Genomic DNA, 12,185 nt, shown 5'->3' on the forward strand with positions numbered 1-12,185 from the left:
ATTCCATCTTATAAACCATCATTAAGTATATTAACTACCTACCTACAAGCTGAAATTTTAATGGTTGTCTTCCATCGACAGAACCATTTGCCCTCAGTAACTAGTATCGAAACAGAGATTTTAATAAATAGAAATGTTTTTTTAATAATTAAAAAAAAGATCTTCAACTCGAACGCCTGAGAAATGTTCTCGATTGTAAATTAGCCATTTTTTATTCTTATGAATCATGAGTAAGTTGGAAGCGGGCTAACCTGGGGTATTGCAACGCCTTTGGTTTCTACACGGTATCGTACCGGAACGCAAAAACGCTTGGCAGCATGGCTTTGCCAGTAGGGTGGTAACTAGCCACGGCCGAAGCCTCTCACCAGACCAGACCAAACCCCTGCCGGGAATCGAACCCGGGACCTCCCATTAATAAGATCCCAGTGCGAGGGAGGTCGTCAAATTAAGCGTTTCTCCGAGTAAGTTTCTGCGATTTGCTTACCTTTTAAGTCAGTTAAGGAAAACCAAAGTATTATTTTGAAATTATAATAATTAATCGAGCCTATGAGCAAATAGAATCAAACGTTTAGTCATTTCATCATTGCTTGCTACTTCCAGATAGAGCGAATAGCATCTTAGATTTTTATGAGGGTTTAAATCAAACACAATATTTTTAATTAACAAATCGTGGATATTTATTGAAATAAAAATAATAAAAATGAAAAATAATAAAAACAGTTCTTCTTTCACGTAGGCAATAATTACACAATAAAATTTGTCTTAGTAATTTATTTTGTTTTACTATTACCATACCCATTTTGTCGACCCAAGTCATAATCCTTATCAGAACTTCACCTCGTCTACGATGTAAGTACAATTTTAAAGTTACAACTGCGAGTTAATATTTATAAAAACAGGATTTTCAATTATTTTTAAAGTATTTGTACTAGTATAACTACTACTACCGTATCGTAGGGAGGTAAAGATCGAATAAAATCACAAATCGTTAAAAGAAATTAGGTATCAAAAATCCTATAAGTAACAGACGATCATTAAACTTAAATCGTACTTATTAGAAAAAAAAACTGAACGGTTTACCACGACACCACGTAATTCAACGTGAACAAGAATCATACAGTTTCTAACTGGAAATAGTATGATTCCTGCTGATTCTTGAAATTAATCTTGTAAAATGTGAAACGAAATAGCATGATTCTTGTAGTAGTAGTGCGGGATAAAATGATTCTTGCGCTTATTTTCATGCAGTTTACTTCAGCGGGTTTTGCGTCGTGGCAAATCGTTCAAATTTTGAGTCAGACTATAGTTTGATAGACGAATTAAAAAGATGAAATAAAAAACCTCACAAAAAGCATAACAAAATAACTGCAGTAGCTATTTTAGCGTGGAATATGTCAATACAATATCAAAAAAACTACTAACTAGGTCCTGTCTAGATTTTGAATCTATTTGCAAAGATACAACTTCTGAAGAGGTCCTAGTCCTAAAAGAAAACTGGAAACGGATGAAGGAGATCGATTCAGGAGACAAAATGGAGTTATTTCTATTATAATTTACTTATAATTATCTAATATAAATTCTATCATAATTTACATTAAGTACGTATACTGAAAGAGTTCACACTTGGACTAAAGGTACGAGTGATAGGTCTTCCACGAATCACAAGAAAACATTTCATCAATAAAAACAAAACTGGAATATTTTTCAGTCTTAATAAAATAACATGCTTCCATTCTCGAGAAACAAAAGCTTGGAAATGAAGATCAAAATGCCTCACAAGATATTTTTATTTTATTTAATAAATTTAAACACTAGTTAAATATAAAGGTCCTCACTAATAATAATCTACTTAATTGCTACTTATAAATGGCTTATTCACATTTCAGTCGTAAAATCAAAGGCCCTTATTAAAAGAAAACACACTGCTTATGCGTGTCTTATACAAATCTAATGTATAATAACATAAATGTATATATATAAGTCATATATAAATAGTGTGTTTGCCTAAGTAAGGGCCAAAGTACATTTAATAAGCCATGTATAAGAAATGTGTAAATTTTTATTAGTAAGGACCAAAGTACCTTGATGGTAATAACATCTACCATTAAAAACGATTCCAATTTTGATTTCTACAATGCTAAATTATCGATTACAGGAAACTCACCGTTCTTGCCGAAAAGTAATTTATAATTTGCGAATTATTGTTGTCTATAATTAATATGAACATCAAAAGGTAGGTACTCGATTTACATAATACACTTACAGCGATTGTATTTACATGTTTTAACTAGAATAGGAAACATTTGATTTATATTGTACATAATATCCTAGAATTACGAAACAACTTACAAAGTTACAACCCAAATACACGTAATGCTATGAAGATCTTAGAAATACTGAAAAAACCGGTTTAATTGACACTATACAGCTTAACAACTAAACGTTCTACTGGGTAAATCAACGTAGCTAACTTTGGCATTGGTTTCCTTTATACAATCAATAAAACATGACAAAACAAGTTAGATAATACGTAACGTAAAGATCATAGTACAGCCTCCAAAGAAAATAACCAAAAACTCTCACGAACTAACACCAACAACGCAACGGGTATGCTCAACACTGGCTCACACGAAAGATATGTCACTAGGTATCTATCATTTAAATTAATGCCCTTGAATGCTAGGATTTTTGGGCTCATATTGCAATGGGTATATTAAATATTAATTTCGCCACAATTTATTCCTTAAGACTAGAAATTGAACAAATGCCGACCCCTAAACGCGATCGATATGCGTTAAGAGGAGTGTCCTTCGAGCACACCTCGTACTAAAGATTTGACTATTTTAGCAATCAAACTCAAAACTCTACAAATTAAGAACAGTGTCTGTGGCTTGTCAGATTTCCGTATAAAATTTTAGTTTCAAAGTCATACAGGTCGAAAGATTTGTATGAAAATTTTGGAGCCGCAAAGTATTCACATATTTTATGGAAATTTGATAAACCACAGAACTTGTCTACAAAATCTTATTGGGTTTGTTGCTCAGTATTCAAATAAGAATCAAACTTCGTTTGTATGAGGCGCGCTCTAAGGACATGCCTCATCTGAATCTTAGACGGACACAAAGCACGACGACACCGACGCAAAAGACTGTAGAATGTCACATTAAGCACGCGCGTACACGTGTATGATTTACAATAAAAGGAACGCCTGCGAACAGTTTCTTATATTTTGGAACTACTTCTAGGAGACGCGTTAGATACGCAATGGTCGTGCGTTGTGTATATCTAAGTTTACTTACTTTAAGAGGTACTGGCGATGAAACATTTTATCAAGTTTAGACCTAGAAGATCTGGCTGGGTGGCGGGGGCGGTGGCAGGCGAAGGCCACCCCACGGGTAGAGTCACGAGGCCTCATCACGACACGCGTTAGAGTCATCGGATAAAGCAAGTGCAGCACCATTACTTTGATTCACAACACACTTACGCATATGCTTCTCGAGCGTTGATGGTACTGAGAAAGGCATCTCACAGAACCTGCAGCGGTACACGTCTTTGCCCAGTCTACCGTGAGTTTTCATATGCCTTGTCAGTTTGGAGCTCTGAGCACATGCGTAGGAACATAGTTCACATTTGTACGGTTTCTCGCCAGTATGAGATCGGCGATGAACCGTGAGGTTTGAGCAGTTCTTGAATACTTTCCCACAAAATTCACACGTGTCGTTGCGACGCCCCTCTTTAGATTTTAGGAGAGGGTTCTGAAGCAAACCATTGCCACTGTTCTTCAACCCATCAAATATATTGTCAGGTGGTCGTTGTGCATGTAAAGTCGGTAACCACCATCCTTCATTCCTTTCCATATCCAATTTCATTCGTTTAGAAGCTTCGAATGGATTTTCAAAGGGGTTGAATAAAGGATGCGGCTGAGGAGGCATCTTAGCGAATTCCTCCTTTAATCGTAAAGCAGGAGGCATACCATTAGGTTTTTCAGGAAGTGGGCCATTGTTGTTATCCCGATCTTTTGCTAATTGCCATTTGAGCGAATTTCCCGATTCTTGAAGTGCTTGTTTAAACGCTTCACTATATTGAGCAATGTTAGATAAACCGAATTTGTCCATTAGTTCTCCAACAACTGATGCGGAGGGAGGATGTGCTGGTATTGCTGATGCTTGTTTTCGAGGCTGAGCAGAAGGAGCACTGCTATTTGAAACTGTTAAATCCTCAGCTTCTTCAACATCCTCTCCATCTTCGTTATCTTCTTCTTCTTCACCGTCCATTTCCTCATCGTCTAACTCATCTTCGGTATCGTCGTCTCCAGTCTCACCAGCAGATTCATTCTCTTCAGTGTTAGCGTCAGCTCCTCGGTGGATTTTCAAATGTTTTTTTAACTTTGAATTCTTATCAAAAGCTTCATCACATTGATTGCATTTAAAAGGTTTCTCACCAGTATGGGTGCGCCGATGAACCATTAGACTATTTTCAAATCGGTATTTCTTCCCACAGAATTCGCAAGTATGAATGGCTTCATTATTGTTTCTTTTGGCAGGTGGTGTCGATGACGGTCGTTCGGGAGGCGGTGCATCTGCAGTCTGTGGTTCAATACGTCGCTCGGGTGATATCGAACTGTGAGGTTTAATGGCTTCTCGAGGGGTGTCCACCGTTCCGGGTCCGGCGCCCGCCGGTGGAGTCTGGCCGACTCGGGAGGGCGACGGGGAAGCGAACGGAGGCGAATGCTTCCTGGGGCTAGGAGAGCTCGAATTGCCTGTGGCCGCCCCTGGACTGGTCGTACCGGCCAGTTGCCGCAAGCGCTGCGAGTAAAAATCCAGCTGGGGTTCTAGTGAAAGGGGTTGTGATACGGGAGGCTGTCTGTCCCGACCCGTGAGAGAGGTTGGAACTACGGGTGGCCTGTCCGCTGGAGAGGGAAAGGCTTGATGTGGAGGGAGAGAATTGGCCGCAACAGCGGCGGCTGCTGCGGCTAAGTTCAGTCCATGGTGTCGAAATTGTTCTGAAACTAGTTGTTCCATTCGAAATCTGTGATCGTGATGGTTTGGTCGTGCAAAGAGGGGAGTCGGGGGCACCGATGGATGAGCTAGTGGTGGTAAACTGCCTGGTAAAGGCATCCGTAGTAGGCCTCCTACTCCGAACGGCGAATGCATGTCTGGTGGCGGTAACAGGGGGTGATGACGCAATGAAGGTGGTGGGAGAGGCGCACCAGTGGACGAGCAACCTGAGCTCGACGAGGAAGTGCTCGATGATGAATGGTTTTGTTTGCTCGGCAGCTGCTGCGGCATGCTCTCCACGTAAATCTTTACGCCGTGGACGTGTTGCACGTGCTGAACCAATCGCCAGGCAGAGTGCACGCGCGCCTTGCACGTAGAGCAGACGTAATTACTCGGTTCTGTAACAAGGAGAAAAACATGTTAAAAAACTTATAAGATACGAGTAGGTACGAAGATGGAAACGCTTTCCGATGGAAGATATAGAGGAATATTAACGCGGGCAAAGTGTCTAGTAATAGCTCTCACATATCGTAGTGTAGGCCTAGGGAGCGCTCGTGGCACGCATGCTAAGCAGGAGGTTCACGGGCCCGGTGCGTCGGCAGCCGTGACTGATAGCCGCTCCGTGTCCCGGGTGATTCATGCACCTCTAAAATCTTATGAAATATACGCGTGCTGGAATCACGTACACACGCCCGGGTTAAGAATGTTGATATTGAAATCTATATGTAACACTATCGCCCGGGAGAAAAATGAAAGCCTGTTGATAAACGACGTGTCGCTTCTAGTATTTACTATTGTTTTAGATCGTGTTGAGTTTTATTAACTAAGGTTAAAAAAATACTATGTTCAGATCTTTTAAAATGATCTGTAAAACGAGCAATTCAAATAAATATGTTTGCCATTGATACCCAAAATTATAGAACAGGAGTCTAGTCGAAACAGAAAAAAGATTATTACTCAGATCAATCGTCGATTCAGGATCAAACGGAGAGTTCCCTCACTCTAGTTCACCCTGACAGTAGTATCGGTGGTCAAGACGCGTAGCGGCGCTGCGCCTCCTGAGTTTTGACAGTAATTTGATTGCTCATTGTGAGACCGAGACAAATTATATTATGGACACATTGTATTGTGCCTCAACGAGCTTAAATAGGGATGGGAGCTTAAATTAATCAGATCAAATAAATCGTACGAGTATCAATTATTGTGGGACTAGCTAATGCCCGCAACTTCGTCTGAGTGGATTTAGGATTTTAAAAAACCCGTGGGAACTCTTTGATTTTCCGGGATAAAAGTAGCCAATATCACTCTCCAGGTTTTTAACTGTACTGATGCAAACAATCACGTCGATCCGTTGCTCCGTTGCGACGTGATTGAAAGACAAACTAACAAACAAACACACTTTTTTTTTGTTTTCTAGGGGCTCTACCAACGCTGCGCTGTCGGAGGTCGCGATTCTAGCCCTTGAGACCCCAACGTTTATCGCAATTTCGAACTATGTGCCCTACCATTGCCTCTTCAGCTTCGCAATCCTTTTAGCTATTTCGGTTACTCTGGTTCTCCTACGGATCTCCTCATTTTTGATTTGATCACGTAGAGAAACTCCAAGCGTCTTAGTATAAAGAATATTAAATCGATATGCTGATTGGAGTACAAGCGTAGAGGTTTAATATTTTAAAACCCAAACAGTTATCGATAGAGGGATCATCACTAGCAATGGTGGGCGCGGCACGATAAGCGATCTCGAATGTTAAGACGATTATTGAAATGTAACGGTCAGATTGTGCTGTGACCGACCGGAAAGATCGCGGATACAGCGTGCTCCGAGTGTTTGACAGTAGGTCTTTACTACTACTCTAGCAAAAATTTGGTATCTACTTTAGCAAAAATTTGGTAACTAAGTATTGTACTTTTTTATAGCTCGTTTACACAGGCTGCGTAAGCGTTGCGTAAGCGTAGACGTAGCGCGTACCATTGCGTTGTAATGTATGGAACTGTATGAAACATGGCACACACAAAGCGTGGACGTATGCGTAACCCGGTGTGTTAGGGGTTTACGCGCGTCACTACGCACATGTCACGTGGAAATTAATTATATAATTTTTAACTGTTTCTTGCTAAACATGAACTTCCGCAAAGTAACGCCTGATTCTATCCAATATATAATTTTTAAATTGTCTGGTCTAGTCTAGTGGGATGGATAGCATTCCGTCGATACGATTCTGTGTAGAAACCGATAAGTGGTATGGGTGTCTACCCAGTCCTTCCAAGTTAGCCCGCTATTTTATAATAATTAGAATTATTTGAATATAATTTATTTACGCACTCCATAAAACTTTGATCGATTTTTAATTTAGGGATCATGCTGTATAAGATAAATGCGTATCACGATATCAATATATTTTGACCTTTTTGTCCAGGCATTGTTCATTGTATTCGTCTTGGTCATAAGCAGAAAATATATATTTTTATATTCCAACTGATACACGATATAGTGTATGAGTAACATTATGTTGTACATACAATATTTAACGAGAAAAAATAAATATTGCTAGAAAAATATTGAAAATATTTTTAGCTACCGTTCTTGTACCCTATATGGTCAATTGGTCACTGATATAGCTAGTTGAAGAAGCAGGGGGCAGGCCATGCTTATCATAAGAACGATGGTTGATGGACCCGGAAAATTCTACTAGAGAGGGATCGCGAACAAGGTGAGCATGGTATGGGATTCAGTAAGATGGACCGATGATGTATAAACAGGCGAGAAGTGGCTAGATGAGGAAGGCTGAGGAGCAATGGTGATGGCACTCTTTAGAAAAGGTTCAGAAGTGAAAGTTCGCAGGCTGATGGTGATTATGAGTTAGTCCTACTTCATATTAGAAACACGAAAGATTGTATATATGGATGTATGGATGTTTGTTACTCTTTCACTCAAAATCTACTGGACGGATTTGACTGGGAGATAGATGATAGCCTAGTTTAACAGATAGGTACTTTTTGTCCCGGAAAATCAATAAGTTTCCACATGATTTTTAAAAACCTCAAACGAAGTTGCGGGCATCAGCTAGTATAAAAATAAAAATAAAAGTAGTATTCATAAAAAATAATAATAAAAATTGTTAGGTACGTAAATGTAATTGTATTACATTACATTACAGTAAGATAATCCTGATTATAGGTTCGGCTACGCATGATTAAAAATCGATCGAACCGTTAACTTATTTGCTTACAGTACGTAATTCGTCACTGTCATACATACAATAATCTGTCATTATAGACTCGAAAGAGAATTCGGTAGCCAAACAGTATGTATATACCGTCAGCAACAATAGAACGAGGAACATAATATACCTATTATGCCATTTATCATTAAAAAAATTGTATAACATGAAGTAGGTGTATTGATGTAAAATATTACAGTTCCGAGTAAATTTTTTTATTTACTAATGGCTGATTTTTCAATCTTAGATAAAAGTTATTTGACGATTGAAAAATTAGCCTTTTGAGACTTTATCTATTCGATATACATACATCTGCAGAAATAAATACTCTACAGAAACAAAAGAAATAATTTAAATTCTCTCTCAAGTTGTTATTTTTTTATATCTGACGGCGAAGGAAAATACTGTGAAGAAACCTGCATGCCTGAGAGTTTTTTATTTTGAGAGACGACCAGCTGTAGGTAGGTAGGACTCACAGTGGACCAGCAACTGGTTTATAATGATAATAATAGGAAGGTACTTTTAATTAATAAAATAATTATTTCTAATTAATTATATATATTTATTTTCACAAAAATATTTATTTATTTGTTAAGTAAATGATTTAAATGTTGATTAGGTGCGTATCTTCTCTACATATCATATCAAGATTTAAATATCGATAATTTTTGTTTTTCTAACCGTACAAAAGCTTCGTGGTTACATAGCGCGTAATTTCATTAGGTACACGATAAGATCTAGTCCCGTGCGATAATGGCGATAATTAAACAATAACGTGTGGGTGATCCGATTGACTCGCTCCGTGGCTTCGTTGTGGTTTCACGTGTGGTTAAGCTTAGCATAATGTTACAAGATTCTCTCTGCCCAGTACTTAACATTGCTAAGGGGGAGCCCCTTCTGTTACTTACAAAATATGCTCTCACTCTTCAATTTTCCGGGAAAGTAGTCTATGTCCGTCTCCAGTATATGTAAGCTATCTTTGTACTAAATTTCGTCGAAATTGGTTGAGCAGATGGGCCGTGAAAAGCTAGCAGACAGACAGACAGACATATTTTCGCATTTATAATATTAAGTATGGAAGTATGGACTATGGCAATTTATTTAAAAAACTGGAACAAAAACTATTTTTCCTGTTTATTGTGTAGTCGCCTAGAAAATATATTCGGTTACTTATAGGATAAAAAAAGGTGAATAATATAAAAGATTTTTATATATGACAATAAACTGTTAGGAGTACCTACCTACCTACGATTCTAATTGAAAACCCAGCTTCCTTTCGGGGTAAAAAATTCGCACGAGCAAAACGAAATACAACAGTTAACGTACTGTCCCGGGTTAACCTCCCCCGAACGAGGGGGTGGTCCAGACGGGTGGCGTTTAAAAATTTCACCCCCCACTGATTCGCCCACAATGCCCACAATCAGCGATTGCCTTTTGAAATCGAAACGGTTGTTAAACTTCTGGCTGCCTCCATCTTTAACCGGTTCCGCTTTTGGGAAGCTGCTGGATCTTTTCCGGCGTTTGGCGATTATTACGATAGGTAAAGTAATTTTCGTTCGGTTACAATGGTTTTGTAATGACCATAAAATTTGTACAAATACTAAGCTTTAAATACCTACGTTTGTTACTAAAGACTCAGTCAGTTGCCAGTCAGTGGCGTGCACAGAATTAGACTCCACGGCAAGCATTAGTGAGGTAGATACCACCTATTCACTGGCAGATTATAATAAATAGGCATTCAAATTGCCGTTTGGTGTTAGACGATTTAACCACAATTCAATTGGCATTAGACGTTAACCGTTCAAGTGTGGACACTCATTTTAACACGTTGATTAATTATTATTATCGGCCGCATCATCGCGATAATTATGGCGTTGTTGGGCATTGACGTTAACCTTATTGTCGCTTGAGCATAAGAAACTGTATGCAGTATTTTAAAACAATCCCAAGCAATTCCGAAGTGGCACACAATCGTAGCCGGTGGTGGCTATACATAGTTGCGGCGGTGTCCGCGAGAGGCGCTGGGGTAACAACTGTCGCAGGAAGCAGCGCCGGCGACTTCCGCCCGAATGTTTCATACCAAGTGTATTCGTATTTTTCAAGAACTTGCTTTCAATTTCACGACTTTATTTTCACATAGAAACATACTATTCTTTAACAGATTTTACTTCTTAGTCAGTTTAATATTTCAATTAAAAAAATTAAGCTCATATTCACAAACCAAACACATACAGCATTGTACAAGGGATAGGTATCATTTTTTTGTTAGTTTTATATAGAACTAGCTGACGCCCGCTCCTATTTACAAATACAAGAGAGAAAACATTGACAGGGTAAGTACAAGTTTGAAAAACAAAGGTGACATTTTTTACAAGTTTTATTTAACAGATTTTGTCGAAATCAACTAATATGAGACCGCGTTTGTTAGTGTAAACTAGGGATACCTATTAGACACAGTTACAATCCATATCCACCATATCCTACTAATATTATAAAGGCGAAAGTGTGAGTGTATGTCTGTTACCATTTCAAGGTCCATTTGTTTAACCGATTTGGATGAAATTTGGTACATGCATTCTGGAAATCGACATAGGCTACTTTTTATCTTTGAAACCAAAGAGTCTCCACGGAATTTTTCTATATTGGGTAGTCAAACTGAGAATCAAATAAAAAAATAGCGAAGCAAAGGCGTAAACACGTTCAGCCTAATTTGGATGTCAATTTTAAAAAGGCCGCCCTATTTTCCAGTCGCGATATTTATAAGCGTGAGGCTAGATCGAGTTGTTATGCGGCGGATGTCCGTCGCGCCGCTGCGCTGAATGACCGCCTTCCCTTTCCGCCCCCCACCCCCACTCGTTACTAGGGCTACCATACTTTAACACTACAACCCGGACACTTGGAAAAATCTCGTGAAAAACATCGCCGTCTGGTTTCTGAGACCCTACTTAGTACAACTTTTCAATCTGTCTTTTAGTGGGTAGGGTATGTCATGGTTTGACATTTCTAGTTAAGTTCTAGTGCTAACAAGGTAAAACAATAAAAAATTTCAAAATTTTTTCGTCTCAGGTTGGAGCGTTCCGCGAAATACGTGTATTGACAGTGATGCCACGAAATTTCAACCTTGTGTAACTACGTAATTTCGTACCTACTCATATCTCTGACTCAGTACTAGAGTGCACATGAAGTATCTTGTTATACTTGACACATTTTGATAGATTACTTCTACTACCTACCTACAAAGCGGTGATAGCCTAGTGGTTAAGACGTCTGTCTCCTATTAACAGGGTCAGGGCTTCAATCCTGGGTACGTAATTCTAACTTTTCGGAGCTATTTGCGTTTTATGCAATTATCACTTGCTTTAACGGTGAAGGAAAATGTCGTGAGGAAACCGCATGCCTCAGAGTTCTTCATAGTGTTCTCAAAGGTGTGTCACGTCTGATGCTAATCCGCTCTTGGTCAGTATGGTAGACTAAAGCCTAACCTTTCTCATTCTGATAGGAGACGTTCTCAGTAGTTAGCTCCCGATGGGTTTATATTTATAGTGATTTACTCAAAATCTATACTTACTCTATCCCCGGAAAGAAGTTTTTTTTTCTCTCTCTGGCTTTACACTGATTAGCCAATGTCAAGTTTGTAGTCATTTACAAGTTAGGGAAACTATATGTATTAAGTATGGACTTCGTCTGTGCCGGCGCCCGCCGACATACACGCGGCGCCCCTAGAGCGCTTCCCAGTCAGTTCAACCACCAATAAACGCCAACAGAACACAAAAACCGGTCACTTCTAACAAGAAATCACTCCAAAAAGGCACAACACGCGCGCCAGCAAACGCCACCACAGACGAAGTCCAGGAAAGAAGTTAGTACTTAGGTATATTAGCGCTCTCTTTGTTACGTAATCCAATACAAATGATAGACACTAAAATCTCAAAGGGCGTTAAACATATTGAGTCACTAACCAATCACA

At 39.0% G+C, this 12,185-nt stretch overlaps 1 protein-coding gene across 1 annotated transcript in view; it reads right to left on the reverse strand.

Annotated features, from left to right (window-relative positions):
• Positions 1–658: 658 nt before the first annotated feature.
• LOC123873025 (B-cell lymphoma/leukemia 11B) overlaps positions 659–12,185 on the reverse strand; it is a 64,139-nt gene continuing 52,612 nt past the window's right edge. The window contains exon 5 of the mRNA XM_045917678.1: positions 659–5,395. Within this exon, the coding sequence (XP_045773634.1) occupies positions 3,402–5,395 (1,994 nt within the window). The 3' untranslated portion in view covers positions 659–3,401. The remainder of the gene's footprint in view (positions 5,396–12,185) is intronic.

The sequence above is a fragment of the Maniola jurtina genome, chromosome 16, assembly GCF_905333055.1.
Source record: "Maniola jurtina chromosome 16, ilManJurt1.1, whole genome shotgun sequence".
Classification (NCBI taxonomy): Eukaryota; Metazoa; Arthropoda; class Insecta; order Lepidoptera; family Nymphalidae; genus Maniola; species Maniola jurtina.